Source organism: Pogona vitticeps, chromosome 2 (genome assembly GCF_051106095.1).
Source record: "Pogona vitticeps strain Pit_001003342236 chromosome 2, PviZW2.1, whole genome shotgun sequence".
Taxonomy (NCBI): domain Eukaryota; kingdom Metazoa; phylum Chordata; class Lepidosauria; order Squamata; family Agamidae; genus Pogona; species Pogona vitticeps.
The window spans coordinates 173,779,006-173,799,569 of NC_135784.1; the positions used below are offsets into that span (position 1 = coordinate 173,779,006).

The 20,564-nt window shown below is 42.2% G+C and overlaps 1 protein-coding gene across 1 annotated transcript; it reads left to right on the forward strand.

Annotated features, from left to right (window-relative positions):
- The first annotated feature begins 973 nt into the window (after positions 1 to 973).
- LOC110071747 (uncharacterized) lies at positions 974 to 11,075 on the forward strand. The gene is made up of 6 exons (XM_020779397.3): positions 974 to 1,147; positions 4,451 to 4,561; positions 6,411 to 6,470; positions 7,541 to 7,692; positions 8,621 to 8,732; positions 10,611 to 11,075. Exons 1-6 carry the CDS (start codon positions 1,087 to 1,089, stop codon positions 10,871 to 10,873), a joined length of 759 nt encoding a protein of 252 aa, XP_020635056.3. The 5' UTR covers positions 974 to 1,086; the 3' UTR covers positions 10,874 to 11,075.
- The last annotated feature ends 9,489 nt before the right edge of the window (positions 11,076 to 20,564 follow it).

Consider the following 20,564-nt stretch of genomic DNA (forward strand, 5'->3'; position numbering starts at 1 on the left):
CGTCAGTCATCTTCATTCATTCATTTATTTTATTTATTTATTAGATGTAAGACATTTTTACCCCACCTTTCTCCTAAAAAAAAGAGCCCAAGGTTGGCTTACATCATTAGAAACACAATATCAAAAGCTAAAAACAGTAAATTATCCAAATATTAAAGAAGAATTAGTAACATTATATGTAAAATGTTAAGTAAAAGCATAACAAAAAAAACAGATTTAGAAGCAACAAGATATAAACCATCCCATTGAAGAAAGCCTGTCTGAAGAGGACAGCAAAGATGGGGCCAGCCTGGCCTCCTGTGGGAGGGAGTTCCAGAGTCTGGGAGGAGCTACAGAGAACGCCGTCTCCTGTGTCCTCATCAGACACACCTGTGAAGGTAGCAGGACTGAGAGGAAGGCCTCCCCTAATGATCTTAATGCCAGGACAGGTTCATAAAAGGAGATACTTTTGTTTTCCTGCTGGCAGACTATTGTGCAGCAAGATCTGACCATTTCCTGGCACTTTAAATCATGGATGCAGAAGCACAATATCCCACATTCATAAACCACAGTTTTTAAAAATGATTTGAATAAATATTAAATACTGCTTTTTTACACTGTTGTTTTCAAGATAGCAGCAGAGGTTTGTAGAGGAAGGAAATTCTTGGAGAATTGCAAAAATGGGGAGGGGAAATATGCATCCTACATGCCATGCTGTTTCCTGTAACAGTTCCATGCAGGACCAATTCTCTCATTTCCTGAGATCCTTCCTTACTATATTGGATTGGAAAGGAAGAGATAGTGGATCAATGCAGAGGATTGAAAGCCAACTAAATGATATAGTTCCAAAAGACAATACAATCCAATGTAGCATTTTCTCAGAGTGCTGTTCTTCTTCACACAGGTTTCTAAAAGGTTATACGAGTTCCTTCTAAAAGGATCTTAATCTCTAAAAGGCCAGAAAGGGCGGAGAGTCTTAGCAAGATTGCCTCTGGCTTTTCTAGGAAATAGCAGGGGAGGCAGGACTTGTCTGTAGTTCTTAAGAAAGTTCCTCATCGTGAGGACTTGTTATAAGCCCATCAGGAAGACAAGGAGTCACCCTTTAAGATGCTGCAAGACACAGTACAACTGGTAGAGACTGGACCAGCCATGGCCTCAGGAACAACAGGTAATTATCAGCTGATTTTGCTCATTCTTAGAATGATGACAAATGTATTATATTTCTAGCACAGTAGGGTTGATCAGGGTTCAGTCAAAAGGTATCCTTTCTCTCCAGGGTTGAGAGCTGAAAATCAATAGTTTGTTTAAGCTGGAAGCAAAAGCCTGATGCACACGTTGCTGGCTGGCATCCCCACACGGCACAACCAAGACATTTTCCCTTCTCCTCCATCCATAACCTGAGTGAATGAAATGTTCTCAGAGCATGACACGACACAGAACTGTCGAAGCAGGTGGGAGCAGGGTGTAATGGGGTCATAGTTAGGCTTATGGTGGTGGAGAAAGAGTCCTCTCTCTCCTGGTCTTGATCCTGGCCATCCCTAGACCTTTTAAAAAGAAAAATTAGGAATCCAGGCATTTCGTAAGCATTGGCAGGCACAGCAGAACATGTAGCTTGGCCCTCAGAGACTCTGATTTGCTGCCAAATGGTCTTATGGTAAAGCTCATTGATGGGAAGGAGTGAAGGGAGGAGCTGTGTGGTGAGGTTTCTGCTTGCGTCAAACACTGGTTTGGGTCACTTAAACTGGAAACAAATAGCATTGATCTATAGAGCCAGTTGTCAAATGGTTGAACAGAAAATACGGTCCCGGTTTTCTTAGACCAATCCTCAGGCTTGAGAAAATACGAGGAAACACTTCCCCACCCCCACCCCCCACCATATCCTTCATGGTCGCTGGAGCACAAGCTTCAGTTTCCACCAGGTCCTGCATTCAAAGATTTGGCAGCTTGTTTGCTCTGAACTTGCTTTACTAGTGCATTCAGTGCTCTCTCTCTCTCTCTCTCTCTCACACACACACACACACACACACACACACACACACACACACACACACACACAGACACACACACACACACACACACACACACACACACACACACACACACAGTGGTATTGTGGTAAATTTTGAAACATAGCTAACTCATCATGACCGTCTCCATAGCCAACACCCTTCCCCACAAGGAGTGTCCAGAAATGCTGACAACTGTGTTGGTCCATTGGTGGATATCTCAGAGCAAGCTGGAGCACCAACCAGGCTGTTGATCAAGGGGTTGGGAATTCCACCGAGGAAAACGAAGGCTGAGTACTTCTGCCCCAAATCCTAATATACTGGAAATGGATGCAAAGCTTTAGTGACTGCTTATCCAACTGACCCAAATGAGAACTGCTGGGCGTCTCCAGGGTTTAGGTCTCTGGCTGTGGAAACAGAGGCTGGGAGTTCCACTCCACACGGTGCCTTCTTGATAGGAGCGGGACTTGATGATCCATAGGGTCCCTTCTAGCTCTACAGTTCTAAAATGAAGGTGACAAATAATTAATTTGTGAAATTGTTTGTGCTCCAAACGCACAGACGCATGAGCAGATATGCTTTATTCATTTTATAGAAACCAGCCCTGGTTCCCAAACTATGGTCCGGTGGGGTAGTGAAGAAAATCTGTGAAGACTGGGCAAGGGAGGAGAAGACAGCTGAAAGGACAGAGGTGGGGTGGACAGTGGTGGAAACAAAGGTTGACTCGGCAGCTGCACAGAGATTGTGGCCCTGAGGCAAATGGGGAGTTTTCAACCCACTCCAAAGAGGAGCCAGGGTGGAATAGGAAGCAGAGGCAGGCATTTGAGTGGTGCTGATCTTTGCCTTCCGGTTGGTGCCTGTCACAATCCCACGTGGCCCCTGTTTGTTTCACCAAACTAAGAGTTCACGCTACGTGTCTTTCAGCTTATTTTTTAATTTAAACACAGATTGCTTGGAATGGAAGCCAAGGAAAAATGCATTTCTTAATAATCCAAAGCAGGACATGATATTTAAAAAAAGAGAGCCAACTCATCTGCAAAGAGATATGACGGGTCTGAGGCCCCTGCAGTTTGAGGGAAATGTACAGCAAGGAGCTGATTGGAACTGTTTCATATATTGCCATAGCTAATTACCGTAGCTATTACCTTCATCTAATTCTGCCAGTCTTTAACTGTGAAGGAAAAAGTACATTTTCTGAATAGCCTTACTTTGGAGGGGGAAAAGTTACATTCCACGTTGGTATCATCAAGAGTGTCCTAACAATCTATTCTAGCTGCAGAAGAGGATCTTTTGAGAGAAAAACATTTCAGTAATCCCATCTCTGAATTTACTGAGAGGAAAAGTAGAGAAGAAGACAAGATAACATTCTCAGTATACTGAATGCAGTTTGAAATTTGTCAGAATCTTATTACTTATATCTGCTAGTGGAAGTCCATCAGTATAAATGTCAAAAGCAAGCTAGATACGTTCTCTATAGTAGCTGCTCCTGTGAAGTGATATTGGCTGAAATCCAGTAGTAAGTTACAATGAGAGTAAGCCCATTGAATCAGTGGGGATTTAATGAATCAACTTCTGTATAACTCCCATTGATCCAGCAGGTGTACTCTAGTTGCAACTTACTACTATGTTTCAGCCTGGGCCAAAGCCTTGTTACCTAGTGTAGTAAATGACACTAGAGGAGGCCCTCTGAATCAATGAGGATTTGGGAAGTCAACTCTTCCATAAGTTTCATTGATTCTAACCCGCTTGTTCTAACTGCTACTCACTTTAGCCTATTTCGTCACAGTTAAGAGTAGTCATAGTTGAATCGATGGAACTTACTGAGGCATTGACTCACCAAATCCCCATTGATACAATTGGCTTCCTCTAGTGAAGTTCATCATGCTAAGCAACAGGATTTTGGCCACTGTGTGCCTGCTTCCACCTAGATCTACTCGGATCACCCGCACGAGCCAGGAGGTGACGCTGAGGAGCCTAATGACGAGGGAGGCCCGGAAAGAAAGGACACGAAACCGGACTTTCTCAGCGGTGGCTCTTCGCCTCTGGAACAATCTCCCTCCTGAGATCCGCACGGCCCCCACTTTGGACACTTTTAAAAGTCAATTAAAAACATGGCTATACATTCAGGCCTTCCCTCCAGTTAATATCTGACTTTTCTGTTTATTCTCTCCTCATGTATTTTCTATTCTATTGTTGTATTCTGTTTATTACAATATGATTTATGTAATTGTTTGTGTTTTTTGTATTATTTGTTTTTTACTATATTGGAAGCCGCCTAGAGTGGTCTTTTAGACCAGATGGGTGGGGTATAAATCAAATAAATAAATAAATAAATAAATAAATAAATAAATAAATAAATAAATAAATAAATAAATATTTGTGGCAACCTCATTGCACAAATTGACCTTTCAAGCTAAGCATGACCATGTGATGGTTTACCTTCTTGTTCTTCTCTTGTTTGAAAGACAGATACCTATTCCTGGACAAACTGAAATCATCTTCTTTCCTGGTTGGTCTCCTCCTGGCATTTTCTTACTTGCTGGTCATCATACTGTTTGGACTTGTGCTCTCCCATGGTAATGACAACACCCTGAGATCTGACACACGTCCCTATTCTTAAGGCAAACTGTGGGAGGGACATTTTTGCTCACAAGCTCAGCTTTGAAAGCAGGCTCAGGTCAGCCGAATAGCTTGGAATGATGGTACAATCCACACTGAACCAACACACACACACCTCCATTCATTTGCACCTGAGCTAGCAGGGCATAATGCCCAGTGGAAGAGAAGATGATGCTTAAGTCCAGAGTCTGTGTTAGGGTGGGGTACACATGGGGTTCAGTCAGTGAATATAGAGAAGGGAACCACAAATTAGCCTTGCAGATTTTCAACACTATGTGCAAGTCACCACTTCTTCATAAGACTGTTGATCACACACTAAGGAGGAGAACCTCCCCATGCATAGAAATGTACAGGCAGAGAGCTTCTCCACATGGAAAAGCACCCTGATACACTCTCATAAACTACTTTGTGGGAATAAGCTCCATTGATCTCAGCGGTCCTTAACTTCTAAGTGGGCATGCATAGGCTGTTAATAAAGTTTCTTTGAGTTGGAGATAATGCACTATAGCATTCTCCAGAAACTCTGTATTAAGATAAATGTCTATTTCCATTTGTGGTGACATTTTTGTTTTGTTTCTTTCAAAGTTCAGTGCCTGAGCTGTCAGACTCCCAAATGAAGCCATGCTCACCTCCCATTGATCAATTACTAATGAAAGCAATGTGACTTTCTAAATGCAGACTGAAACAAGCCTGTGCTCAGATGAACCTGTCAAGGAAACTTTGCTTCTAATGGCACATTTTTTGTATTCCTCCATCTTGCAGGGTTTCTGTCCATATGTATTACTTAAACCCCGTTTCTCTGGTCTTTAAGACGGCAGCTATGTTTTAAGGGAATGTCTTGAAAATATTTTCAAAAAGTATGGGAAATGATCTTCTGTAGTGGATTTAGTTGTGTTTTGTTTTAGTTTTTAGGAGTACAGATGTTACGGAACAAATGTTCGTCTGGATTATTCATTTATTTATTATTATTATTATTATTATTAAAGAATTATTTCTTAATATATAATTATATGATTATTATAAGATTAATAACAATTATATAATTATATAGAAGTAGATAATAATTAGGGACATGGTGGCGCTGTGGGCTAAACCACAGAAGCCTGTGCTGCAGGGTCAGAAGACCAGCAGTTGTAAGATCGAATCCACGCGACGGAGTGAGTGCTCGTCGCTTGTCCCAGCTCCCGCCAACCTAGCAGTTCAAAAGCATGTAAAAACGTGAGTAGATAAATAGGGACCACCTCGGTGGGAAGGTAACAGCGTTCCGTGTCTAAGTCGCACTGGCCATGTGACCACAAAAGATTGTCTTCGGACAAAACGCTGGCTCTATGGCTTGGAAACGGGGATGAGCACCGCCCCCTACAGTCGAACACAACTGGACAAAAATTGTCAAGGGGAACCTTTACCTTTACCTAGATAATAATTATTAAATTCCCTGTTTCTACTGAAATCCCATTGTGGGAGGAAACAGGTTACTTATAAGGAATGCAAATCTAATGCCTAATTTGACTTATGAGTTCTGAATCCTTTTTTCATTTTAGAGTATAAACCTGCAATGTGTGGATAAAAATATATACAGTACAAGTGACTTGGTAAGACAAAGCATGCACACAGTGTTTTTCCCACTAATACCTGTGAGGTCCGAGTATCCATAATGCTCATAAACGATATGGAATCATGGGGAAAAGCTGTTCTTAGAGACTTGACTACAGATGGTTGGGATCAGTTAAAATGGACTCTTTTGCTCCTTTCCCCCCTTCTGGACTGGTAACATTTGTGTGTTTTTATCTCTGTGTGTACTTTTAGGATCAAGGGTTTCTACAGAAGTGAAGAAGCTGCATGAACGAAGTAAAATAGGTGAAGACTGTAAGTGGGTTTCCAATATCTACTCTGGCATTTGGACTTAATTTTGCAGGGTGGGGGCAGTAGTGCTACAGATGGATCTCACCTTCAAGGCTCTCATTCGAGCATCATAATTAACCACAATCAGGGCCCCCATGCCTCCATTCAGAAGGCACGTCTTCCCTCTCCAAAGTTACAATCAGTATCCTTTCCGTGTGCTCACTGAGTTCCAGCTGTAGAAGCTGTCATGGTCAGCTGATGAAGTGCCATCCACAGACAACCAGATTACACAACCGTTACTATGTGAGATCATCATGGTGCCTTCTGCAATTGGAATTCGATGCATGTAAATATAATCACCGTCATCATCATCATCATCTTAAAACTGCGTAGCTGGAAGAGATCCTGTGGATCAGCCGTTCTCAGTGGGGGCCATACGGCCCCCTGGGCTCCCTGGCACATTTGAAGGAGACCACAGGCTAGAAACAATTCTTCACAAACCAGCTTCTAAGGTTTGTTATGCAGCTTCTGCAATCCTGATTCAACCTTTATTTCTTTCATTTTGTGTTTATGACCATGGCCAGAAGAAGGTTGAGAATGGCTGCTGTAAATCATCGAGTCCAGTCCCTGTCGAGGGGGCACAGTCTCTGCCTCCCCATGGCTCTTCAGTTGTAAATGGTTTGCTATGGCTGAGATCTAAAACCATTCAATATAATATGGAACCAGATGAAATCTGAGCAGTCAGGTGTGTTGGAGGCATTCAGGAGAGAGTTGGACAACCATCTGTCAGATCTGCTTTGATTTGGATCCCTTCACTGAGCAGCGGGTAGGAATTCATGGCTTTAGAGGCCCCTCCCAACATTATTCTATCATTCCACGAAATCTTTTGAGTTTCTGTGTTGCCATTTGACTGTTCTGGAAAACTTATGTCAGAAAAAGGTGATAAACGTCAGACCCAAATCAAGAACCAAGCAGGGTGCCAAAGAGCCAGCAGGTTGCTGCTGACCTACAGCATGACCCTTGGGGACTTACTCTGCTGTAATTTACAAAGGGGTCCTCAGGTTTTTCATTCCCAGCCTTTCCTTCTTTGCCAGTGTTTCCCTGTGGAGCCAGAAACAGGGAATGGAAATACTTCCACGGGGGATGCTACTACTTCGCCATCGAACAAGTCATCTGGGACACAGCAAAGACTCACTGTGAGGAAAAGAATTCAAGCCTGGTGGTTATTCAAGACAAGTCTGAGCAAGTAAATGTGGGAGTTTTTATTTGCAACCTTGCATGCTGTGTGTAGTTTAAGTGATGGACGGGGACTTTTCCAGGCTAGAGTGATCCTCTATCTACCCAGCACTAACCAATTATTCCTTCCAGAGCCCTGCCTCTCTGCTGAGTGTTCTGTCCCTCTCTATCATTGATTTATGGCAGTTGTTTGTTTGCTGTTGATCTGTTTGGCTTTTAAGTATGTGTGCAGTAAAGAAAGCAGTGTAAACAAATCTGTAATTCCAAGCAAATATCAGTAAAGAAATGTGGTGTGTGTTTTTTTGGTTCATCCTCCTACTGCAAATGTTTGTGGGGGAATTATTGAAACTTTAAGTGCCAGTTAATGTGTAAGGGGTAGAACTGGTAGCTATTCTCCTGTAGAGTAGATCTCTGTATTTCTACTGCATAGCCAAAGAGAATTTAGCAGAAATTCAAACTCTGCAATAGAAATGGGGCTAGGATATAGGGAACAAACCTCCTGCACTATTTTGGCTGTCGTGGAAGGTATTTATGCTACAGGTTTTAACTAGATTAATCACCAGTTTTCAAAGAATTCTGGTACTTGTAGTACATCCAGGAGAGACTAGAGACTGTAATCAGAGAGTTCTCACTGATCTCTGTAAGCTTTGTGATCTTCCATGACCAATAGGAACTAAGCAGGAGAAAGAGGGGTGGAGCTTTTCCCTTCTCCAGAACAGCCCTTAAAAGACTGATCTAATGCACATTACTGAATCTAAATGTGAAACGAGGACACCGTTATTTCTTCCAAGTTAAAGGCAATAATATATGGGAGAGCTATAAAAGAGCAAGGAAAGGCCCCTCTGCATTTTCCTGTTTTTGTTTTTATTTGGGGTTTTGTTGTTATTGTTGTTGTCATTATCGTTCTTGTTCTTATACTCCTCCTTATTGTCTGGCAGAATTTCCTCCAGTCTCGAACCGGGGTGGGCGCTACTGGATTGGACTCCACGATAAGGACACCGAAGGGGAATGGCGTTGGATTGATGGAACCAATTACAGGACCAACTTCAAGTAAGACAGGCCAGAACAAATTGTTACGACCCAAAAGCCACATGCAATAGACCTTCTCTGAGTTCTCAGCTTTCCACTTGGTTTCTCCCTCCCAGAAAGGCAGCAGGTGTTGGCTTTTCCCAAGCCCTTGATCTGGAACATATAAGCCATTCCAGTTTAACCCAGATCTGTTTGCCAGGTCTTCAGGCACAAGCCAAATTCTCCAGCTTGTATTGGTTCCCAATTGTGGTGAGAAATCTCAGGGTGATTTCTCCACCCTACCTTCGTCTTAGCTTTCAGGCCCAAATGTTTAGGAATGGAAAGCAGCTGATACAGCAAGCCTACCAGTAACCTAAATACACCCCAAAACAGCACCAGTACATCAATGTGTTCCACCGCTGTTGTTCTGGGGAGAATACAGATAGAAGTACAGTGGTGCCTCGCATAACGTTTTTAATTGGTTCCAAAAAAAAAACGTTATGTGAAACATCGTTATGCGAAACACCATTTCCCATAGAGATGCATTGGAAACCGGTTAATCCGTTCCAATAGGCACGGATTGCCGTCCTTAAGCGAAAAAACCCATAGGAAACATCGTTAAACGATACAATGTATCCTCCATTGGAATGTATTGTAGCTGACTCAATACGTTTCAATGGCTTTGCGAAGTCAATTTTTGCAAAATTAAGTGTGTCATAAAAGGGTCAAAAATGGTTTTAAATGCTTGGATTAGCTTCTGCACCCTCTAAAACGGATGCAAAAGTTAATTTGGCTTTGATCTGACTTTTCGTTAATTAATGGTGAATTTTTTTCCCCCAACTTTTGACAGCTGTCAAAATCTGACAGCTCCATTATTTCCTATGGGGGAAGAAAAAATTCACAAAAAATTAATGAAGACTCAGCAACTGTTCTAAATTCTTGGGTTCGTTAGAGGACCCCCTAAGTTGTGTGCAAACCTGATTTGGCTTTGATCTGAACTTTCGTTAATTTTTTGTAAATTGTTTTCTCCCCCATAGGAAAGCATGGAGCTGTCAGATTTTGACAGGTCCATTGGTTCCTATGGGCCAAAAAACAAAAATTCACAAAAAATTAACGAAACGTCAGATCAAAGCCAAATCAGGTTTGCACATGACTTAAGGGGTCCTCTAACGAATCCAAGCATTTAGAACCGTTTTGGACCCTTCTAAGACACTTTTTAAATTGAAAAAAAAAACATCGTTAAGTGAAGCAGGGGACCTAAAACAAAAAACGTTAAGCGAAGCATGGTCCCAAAAACGCTATGCGAAAATCACCCATAGGGAAAAACGTTATACGAAGCACAATCTGACTCTGAAAAAATAAACGTTAAGCGAAAAAAACGTTAAACGAAGCAAACGTTATGCGAGGCACCACTGTAGTTTCAAACTGATGCAAAGCGGCAAACTAACTTTCCTTCTGTCTGTCTTTTTTTCTGTCTTTCTGTCTTTTTTTGATACTGCCAACTTTTCAGACTCACTGTGATCATTCTTGATACCATGGGCAGGAAACATTTCTTATTCCCTCCTGCCTAATCTATAAAGGGCTGCAAGCCAGTGCTCCGGGCAGGGGAGGTGAAAATATAAAAGGGGGAGGGCAAAGCATACTCTTTTGTACATATACTGGCTATGAAGAGTAATGTTAGGGTAATATTATCATGATTGTTCCATTAGCCTTTCATTAAAAGTAAAATCCTACACTCCTCATCACTCAGACAAACAATGATTTATGGTAATGGAACTACTTTTAATATGTTAGCTCCAAACTCTGGTCTAGGAGAAATAACTGGGCAGTTCTTGGGGTCCAAAGATGGTGCCACTGTAAGAGAATGGTTCTCCTTTTTTTACTTGCTTTCAAAACAATGTTCCTGCCTTCCTCATTTAGGAACTGGAAACAAGGCCAACCCACGGATTATGCCAGCAATGAAGACTGTGCTGAAATCAATATCGTTGGGGAATGGAACGATGAGAACTGTAACACTCAGAACTTCTATGTGTGTGAGAAACCATTGCCTTCCTGAGGAAGGAAGGAAGGAAGGAAGGAAGGAAGGAAGGAAGGAAGGAAGGAAGGAAGGAAGGAAGGAAGGAAGGAAGGAAGGAAGGAAGCTCTGCAGACTTTTTCTAGGACAAGTGAAGGCTTCACAATGATGAACTTTAGCGTCAAAAGCCACTGACTTCTTCATTCTGATTACTTTAGAAGGACAAGGACTCTGCACAACTGGAATCGAGATAGAATTCCAGAAATAATCCTCTTGCCTGCCAAATTTGGGGTGGGCGGGTGTGCCTCAAAGTGAAAGTGAAGTTTTCATCATCATCATAATAAATATTTTATTCCAGTTAAACATTTTAATTAATGGTTGTTGTGGATTTTTCAGGCTCTCTGGCCGTGTTCTGAAGGTTGTTCTTCCTAACGTTTCACCAGTCTCTGTGGCCGGCATCTTCAGAGGACAGGCCATGAAAGCCTTCAAGAATACATTTTTAATTAATAATTTTGTTTTCAAATTTCAAACCACAAAAGTTTTCTTTTGATGTATAGTAGGATCAGTCCCAACTCCAGCCCCCTACTGATGCCAAATAGTGCGGGTATAGAAATGCTATGCATGCCTTTTCAAGATGTATTACCAGAACTTTTCAAGATGTATTCCCTCTAGTGACCAGTTCTGGTAATACATCTTGAAAAGGCATATTTCTGGGATGGGGAGTTATTTAATATTTTCGGGCAGCGGATAAATGAAATCGGAGGTACTGATCCCACTGGTACAGTATTGTCTTTCAATTGGAGGGAAAGGCAAAGAACAGTATAGAAGTCATCTGAGCTTTTGTCCAGCATAGAAAAACTGCTGGATAGCTCAGTGGTTTAGGTATGTCACTGCAGATCCAGAGGCTGGGAGTTCAATTCCCCACTGTGCCTCCTTGACAGGGGCATGGCCCAATGATTCATAGGGTCCCTTCCAGCTCCACAGCTCTAAGGTTATAAAATCTAATATTAAATCAAATTTTTTGTTCAAGGGGAGTTGGATGATGGTGAAGGAAGGAAGTGGGAAGGCTTCTCAAAAATCAAAATGGGTTCATGATACCCAAGGGTTTAGAAATCAATGTATTTGCGAAGGCTTTCCTGGATGGGGTCTGATGGTTGTTGTGAGTTTTTTGGGTTCTTTGGCCGTGTTCTGAAGGTGGTTCTAAGCATCAGAACAGAGCACTCTCTTTTTCACTGCAGTCCAGTCGATGTTCATGGAGATGTATATCCCAATAAGTTTGATGTCCTGCATCCCAAGTAAACATGTACACGATTTCAGCTTATGTAAACATAGGCTGAAGTGTATAAATTCATAAATGTCATCTAAATCATATCATGGCTGTTTTATTCTGAGACTGCATCCAGACAGTCATGTTGTGGTGAAATCAGCATGCTTTTTCATGGAGGTCTCTGATCAGTGAGTGGGCAGTGCTTGTTCCTATGTGCTGTCAAGTTGCTTCTGATTCATGACAACCCTCACAGAGTTTTTGATGTATATGAGATGTTCAAGAAGTAATTTACCATTGCCACCACCTTCTAGTGAGTTTCTCTGACAACCGAGCAAGGATTTAAACCCACACCTTCCTGAGTCCTAGTCTAACACTCGCTCCGCTACACCTGCAGTTCCCAACCTTGGGTCCTCACATGTTCTTGGACTAAAGTTCCCAGAAGCCTCCACCACTCGCTGTGTTGGCCAGGATTCCTGGGAGCTGTAGTCCAAGAGCATCTGGGGACCCAAGGTTGGGAACCACTGTTGTACATACTAGTTTTCAAAGTTGGATAATTCTTGGGGTGGGGATAAGTTTTGGCTACTCAAAGCGAAGGTGCCAACTCTGTGTTGGAAACATAACTTTGTAAGGGCATGCTTTGGGAAGGGGGAGGTGTCTTAGTTTTGTCCTTGAGGCAATGTGTCCTCTTGAGGACCTTACATAATCCTTGACAGGCCACCCCACTAGCAAGATGACCTGTCTGGACTAAAATTTCAACCAGCCTATAGCCAAAAGCAATGTCTCTTGCTGAGATTATTGTTTGAAATTCTGTGGCAACTGCACTGAAACTCTCTGTCCTGAACGCAGAACCCTACAGAACCAACAAGGCAGGGCATTGCTGTCCTTTGGCTCATTGTGGTGGTGCCACATTTTAATGGCTCCTGTTGGTGGCGGCTTTCAGCATTCCTTCTGCCAGCAGCTTTCAGTGGCAGCAAGTGAGAGGGGCCAGGAGTCATAGACCCATCTGGGGGAAATGTATGCATTTCACAGGTGCCATAAGTTGCCCATCAACACACTTTAAAATGCGCTTCCACCATAATCCACCATGCACCATCATAATTCATTGGGTTGCAGCTTATTCAGATTTTGTAGCAAATAGGGGGGAAAAAGATCCCCTAAATCAAGATATATTTTTTCTTTCATGCCCCTAATTATTGATGATGTGGGGTTGATTTAGGTTGTTAACCTACTCAGCTGAGTGGAAAATTCCATTAATGTATAATAGATGCAGGATAGTAGAGCTTGCTTGCTCTAGTCTAGTGATACCCTTGCACATGAGGTGATTTCCATGAACAAAACCTGCCCTCTGCTGGCCAATGGGAGCACTTGCATATATGCCATGGTGGTGGAACTTTCTGTTCAGCGTGAAATGTGCATTATATTTGCTCTGTCTGGTGAGGTGTAATAAAATGTTCCTCTAAAGCCAACTCTCTGCATGCTTATAAGTACTATGTTCACTTCTTCCATATGCAGGCTAAGGAAGCATGTTGTTGACTGGACCTTCTCAGATAGTATCACATTTGCTGTAGGACATCCACAGCTGAAAATCCCTATTGAGCCCAAGTCAAAATTACGGGGGATGTATTTAGATTTCACGGCCTCTACATTTCTTGGCAAAGGCAAGAAAATGTGAAATCTCATGTTCATTTCCTCAGAAGGTTCCTCAATTGTGTGGGGGGGGGGCATTTTATAAATGCCACAAAGGGGAGAAACACCTGAGCATGGAGGATGATGGCTCTGCTAAACATTAAGGAAAAGGAGCAAAAGGTCTGGTAAGCAGTTCTGTTGGAGATTAAAACAGCCATGGCACTCATAATAGGTGAAAAGCAGCAGATGTGGGTTAGAACAAAAGCTGAGGCAGATGTCACGAGTATAGATGATTTAGACTGTTCTAAAAAGAACAATTCAAAGCTACCTTTCTTCTCCAGGATGGAGCAGTGAGTAGAAATTGCTACCAGCTGTGCATGATTCTGAGTGGCTCCTCTCCCATGATGATGATGCCCCTGCCCCCCAAAAACTACCTTGGAACAGTTTTCCTAGAGAGACAGATCTCTCATGTATCTCAGCTATGGCACATTAAAGGAACTCGTCTTCTTTTGCATCTATTCTAGTTCCTTTCTATTAATCCTCTTTCTAAGTGAATGAGGAAGAAAATGTAGCTCTACTGTATGTCATCATTGCTATAGCACTGTAGTAGCGCCTGGGCATTGCAAACTCTGGCACTTCAAGTTAAAAACTGGATTAGATAACAGGAACCTTTGAAGAAAGGCTGTAGCTCAGCGCTAGGGGCGGGGCCACTGTCAAAATTGATTTTGATAAATGCTAGGTACTCTGACTACTGAGCACTGCAGCACTAGAACACATGCTTTGCATTCAATTCATGCCTGGGCATCTCCAGTTGAAGCTGGGAAAGCCCTCCATTTGTAAACCTGGAGGACCTCTGCCAGTCCATGTAAAGAGTACTGAGGAAGGTGGAACAAGGCTGTGACTTACCAGAGGGAAGCTTTGTTTGTAAGAGAAAGCAGAAAAAGAGCTGGAGTCATCAGATGTGCTCCATCCATATAAATATGTTCATAGATACATCCAGCAGAGGGCAGCACATCCACAGCAATGTCCGAAGATAGATAGATAGATAGATAGATAGATAGATAGATAGATAGATAGATAGATAGATAGATAGATAGATAGATAGATAGATAGATAGATAGATAGATAGATAGATAGATAGATAGATAGATAGAACCTTTATTGGCATAAGAGGATGGATAGTATATTCCTGTTGCTTTGTTTCGGTTCTTTCCTCTTTATAAAAATCTTTTCAAAATTTCATAATTTGGTAAAGAGGACATGCAGGGGTGGTGAACTGGGATTACTACCTGTTTTTTTCCTGAGATCCTCATCTTGAATAGCTATACGGCAGCCAGGTACAGCGCAATGTTCTCTCTGGAAGAGATGTGACAATGGAAATTGACAAGTAGCAGTGAGGGCATTTCTTTAATTCAGCTCATTTGTGACAAGAATTTTCCAAAATTCACCAATCTCTTTATGAATTTACATTGAATGAAAAGAAGTCACTCTGAACAACTTGGGACTGGATTACCTTAAGAAGTCTTCTTTTTTATTTGTTTCAGAGTGTGGCACAATTTAAAATTATGGACATATATGAAATATAGGTAAATTTTAAAATGAAATAAAACTTTAAAATAATTAGGATGTTTTTGACCAGAAGCAGGCTACTTTAATATTTTATCTTGACCCTTTGCAAGATCTTATTTTGTATACTTGATGGAGCATAAATTGCAGGCACATAAGTGCTGCATTGATTGAATTTCTCCACAATCACAGAAAATGTGTCCTCTGTCCAAGGAGCCCCATTTTATTTGTTTATTCTTTGGTCTTCCCACTTTGCTTTGGAACCCATTAAGTGACTTCCATGTAGTCCAGCTGGAGTCTTGTCCTGGTGGGAGACACTCTTCAACATTCACCCATCCGGCAAGGTGTGTCGTTTTTGCTCTCCATGGGTTTCACCCACCCTCTTCTGGTTTAACCTTTAGAGCTCAAGATGTGTGTAGAAAACCTTTCCTCAATTTTACCCATCGTCTACAGCAGCCATTCTCAACAGAGGCTGTACAGTATGTCTCCTTGGGAGGCGGTGGCAAATTTGAATAGGGCCACAGACTGGATTTTTCAAATATCACCTTATAAGATTCATTCTGTGACTTATACAATCCTGATTCAGCCTTTACATACTGTGGTTTTGGCCATGGTCTTTAAAAAGGTTGGGAATGGCTGGTCTAGGGCTCAACCTCTGAAATCTGTAATGTTTTATCAATCGTTTTACAATGCCAGCATCAAGGCTCTTGTCAGAACTGAGAGGCTCATATACTGAATTGAAACAATTCAGCTCCCTTTGGTTCCCCAGTGGCCCAGGAAGGTTGCCATCTGAAATCTATTCCGGGAGAGATAACAGAGGGGCCTTCCTGAGGGAGCATTTATTCTCCGTATTGCACCTGGTTTGTTGCTGATGTTATCTGTGTTCTTCCAGCCAGGGCTCATCTTGATTCCAGCAGTGACAAGGTCCAAGACTTTTGTAGGTTTTGTCCCACTTTCTGACAGTTAAAAAATTTTTGATTCATTCTGGGGTGGGGGTGGAGTTAAGTGCTATAGCAATTCATGGAGGAAATTCACTTCCTTGTTCCCAGCATCAGTTCAGAAGCTTTCAATTACATTAAAAAATAGCAGCAGAGCATGCATTTCCACATCTGATGATTTTTCTTTACCTCCTACCACTAGGGACTTCACATTTTTTTCTCTGAGCCAGCTTGTTGTCAGTACCAGTTAAACAGACATGGAGTTCTCTCCTCTGTCAAGATTTTAATAAACTGAATGAGTATTGTTTTTAATACTAACAATCCCATGTCTTCAAGTTAGGTTTTTGACATTATATAATTTTACAAGCAAATAAAATGAAAAAAAAAACAGTTACTATTGTCTGACTGAATATTTTTGCTGATGTGTTTATATAAGGAGAATTCTTGGGAAACTTGCTTTGCCTATAATTGCCCCACTTTATGCTGTGCAGACTCGACAAAACTCAACAAGAAGTGATTTACTGGTCCTTCCTTCTGCTGGCCATCTGGGACCATGGAGCTAGCCCCAAGCCACCCCGGTAACAGGGCACATAATCCTATTAGCAACACGTGCTCCAAGTGATTTTATCTGGTCCCTCTCCTAAGAAGTAAGGTGGGGATTTGAGCTCCCATCTCCTGGCTCCACAGCAGGTGTTCCAACCCACTGAGCTATAGGTAAAGTTAAAGGTTCCCCTTGACATTTAGTCCAGTTGTGTCCAATTCTATGGCATGGTGCTCATCCCCATTTCCAAGCTGCAGAACCAGCGTTTGCCCATAGATTGTTTCCATGGTCACCTGGCTAGCGCGACTAGACATGGAATGTCGTGACCTTCCCACCATGGTGGTACCTATTTATCTACTCTCATTTACATGCTTTCAAAGTGCTAGGCTGGCAGGAGCTGGGACAAGCGACGGGAACTCATTCCGTCGTGTGGATTCGATCTTACGACTGTTAGTCTTCCGACCTTGCAGCATAGAGGTTTCTGCGGTTTAACCCGCAGTGCCACTGAGCTATACCAACTCAGTATTTGGAAAAATCAAAATATGTCCAAGTGGTACAAAACTGCTATATAGCTTACATTTTTAAAAAGCAAATCATGCTGTGTAGACTCCAGGGGGAACCGTAAACCAAGCAGTATTCTTCTTTTCCTGTAGATGGAAGCAGAGAACCTGTTCCAGGTGCTGCCAGTGGTCCGAATTGTTTTTAACTTCTTTGCATTAGACGAGAGGATGGGATACTTGGTAGGAAGCTTGGTGACACAAAAAATGATGGATTGGACAGAGGGGGTCTTGTCTCCTTTTTCATTATGAACTTGAGTTTTGAAGAAGTCTGCCCTGGATAAGTGGGAGGTTGACCAAAAGAAACAGAAGCAGAAGGAAGAATAAAGAAGGCAGGTGATTCTCAATATAGTATTATAATAATTGTACTATAACATTAGATGTATTCTTTATTTATATTACGTATATGCCATCTTTCTTCCCACAGGGGACTCAAGGCAGCTCACAACAATTAGAACTATGCAGTATGCACACATTTAAAATATCATTTTGAAAACCGTATTAGTGTTAGTCAATATTAAAAACTAACATTATTTTTTTAAAAATTGAAAGCACAATTATAATTACACAGTACGAAACAACAACAACATATCTCAGAGGTCACACCACAAGAACTACAAAAAATGGCAATATTAGGAAAAGCATACATACTGGGCCAATATTCAACAGATACTTAGGCTTTTGGTTAAAACTTGTAGTGTATCTGTTATATAATACCACTTGATGTTTTTTATTTGACTGTATCTGGTATTTTTGAATAACATGACATGTAACACGAAACAATAATAAATGATACAATACCTTGTAGAGGAAAGGACAGACACAAAGAAATTGCTCTAAAACTCAGGATCATTGTTTTATAGGCCACAACACAATGAATTGGTTTGGGAGAAGTAGAAGTGACTGGAAACCCCACCACCACCACCACCAAAGACATACAGGAAATATGCACAGTGGATTTTTTTAAAAGGTAGCCGGAGGAAAAGGGTGAAGCATCCGCTTCCTAACCCACCCATCATCCCACTGTTTGGTTCCCACCACAGATCGTTTGACAAACAGACACAAGGATATAGAGCAGTGAAGAACACACAGTGTTCAAACATTTCACCACCACCACCACTTTGGAAGGGTTAACATCATTCCACTTTCCCAGACTGTACCTCTCTTTGATTTCTCCCTGGCAGTCCCTTCTGACAGCTAGTACCATTAGGGATCATTGCCTCTCTCACTCACTACTGGTCCCAAAGTCTTATTCTGTCCAAAGCAGGTGTCAGTATGAAGAGGATGAGGAGCAGGGAAGCTGTGGCCCTCGAGATCCTTTTTGGACTCCAGCTCCCATCATCTCCAGCATGACTGGCCCATGATCAGGGATGATGGAAACTGGAATACAGTAATATTTGGTGGGTCATAAATTCCAGACATTTAGTCCAGGTAATCATTCCCAAAATGTGTACTTTTGAGATGTTTTTCCCTGCAATTCCCATTGTCCCCAACCAATGTTACATAAAATCCTCAGAGAGCAAAGTTAATGGGAATCAGAGCACAATAAACCTCAACTCTACCCAACTGGAGAAGGTTGTTGATCCTAACAGGGAAGAGAGACAGACAGGAATGAGGACCCCAAAGCACAGATAGGTCTTTTTGTTTGGGAAAATCTAACAGGAATCAGATGGGTCTACATGTGGTGTATGAATTAATCCAATGATTCCTAAATATTGGATATTGAGCTTCATTCTCATAGGGACTTGCCCCTCTTCTATGCATCTGAGGGAGACACTGTTCTAAGTAGGCTCCCCAATTGTTAAGAGAAACTCCCAGGGCAGTGACTCATGAAGGGAAGCAACTGGCAGCTTCTTCTGAGGCTACACAATCCTCTTCTGTTGGTGTATTAAGAAGAACTGACTGCAGAAAGCTTTCACTTGCGCTCTTTTTCTCTCTCGCCCACCCCACCCCCTCCCATCAGGCACATATGCACAAATGTACAGACATATCTCGTTCCAATAGACATTGCTTGGATTGCAGGATGCCCAGAACAGCCGTTAAGTTGGTTGCCTTGGGACGCCTTATTTAATTTATTTTTCATGGCGCACCAGGACATCCAGGTCCGGAGTTTGTAAATTACTGTTCTGATATGCATTTGTGGTTGAGAATATACAACTTGGGAACATTAGTTCTTCCAGATTAATTAAGGAGTATGTGCATGGGTATGTCCCTGAGCACGATATTAAAATTCAGAGTTGTATCACACCTTGTTTCCTTTGCTCCCACCCTCACCACTTCTATCTTTCTCTCCTCTCCTTTCCTAGTGTCTTTCTTTCTCTTTTACTCGCTCCCTCCCTCTCCTTCTCCCTCTCCCTCTCCCTCTCCCCCCCCCCTCTCTCTCACACACAGGGGATGATGATATGCTGTTGTTATAATAAAATAAAATTGAGCCAGGAGCTATTAGATCATAACCACTGATGTGGCTGTTGAGGGACAGCAGAGATGGCCGGATGGTACTGACAGCAAAACAGGCTTCCCAAAAAATCAGCCTTGTGAAAGTCATAACAACACATAAAATAATATGCTGTGGACTCACCTGGTACTGTTGGCTGCCAGATGTTGGAGACAGTTCCTGGCTGTGCAGGTCCTGGAATGCAGAAAAAAACACCAGGTTTGCCAGGCCCTAATATGGGTAGGGGCCGAGTTTTGAGATGACTAGGTGCAAGCTGCCCCCTTACCAGATAAGGTCTTCCTGGCCCTACTTCCCTGTGCTCTTGCACCCTGTTTGCTTACTCACCCTCAGATCTGTTGGAGTAATTTCAACCTTGTATGTGCAAAGGCCTTCACGGCCAGGATCTGATGGTTGTTGTGGGTTTTTCGGGCTCTTTGGCCGTGTTCTGAAGGTTGTTCTTCCTGACGTTTCGCCAGTCTCTGTGGCCGGCACCTTCAGAGGACAGAAGATGCCAGCCACAGAGACTGGCGAAACATTAGGAAGAACAACCTTCAAACACGGCCAAAGAGCCCGAAAAACCCACAACAACCAATTTCAACCTTGTATGCTGCTTTTAGTAGATTTGGCTGAGAGGGATCTTTCTGGGTTGGGGTGACTGTCAATCAATCCAGTAGTAACCAATTTTTCCTTCCCTGTCTCTGATTTCAAAGAGAGCCATGCCTTTTTGCTTAAAAGAAAGCCTCCCCTCTCTTTTAGCCTGCTGGCAGTTTTTTTGTTTAGTTAGGGAGTGTAGACTGCAGGTGTCTGCTGTCAGAAGTCATTTTTAATAGCATGTATTCATTCATTCATTCATTCATTCATTCATTCATTCATTCATTTGACTTTTATACCACCCACCTGGCTGCAAGAGTCACTCTGGGCAGTTTACAAC

Bases quoted from the DNA above. Each gene is read 5' to 3' on its own strand.
- LOC110071747 (XM_020779397.3), top strand. From the start codon at position 1,087: ATGCTGCAAGACACAGTACAACTGGTAGAGACTGGACCAGCCATGGCC. The intron at 1,148-4,450 runs GTAATTATCAGC...CTTGTTTGAAAG, and splicing joins CATGGCCTCAGGAACAACAG to ACAGATACCTATTCCTGGAC. The intron at 7,693-8,620 runs GTAAATGTGGGA...ATTGTCTGGCAG, and splicing joins TTCAAGACAAGTCTGAGCAA to AATTTCCTCCAGTCTCGAAC.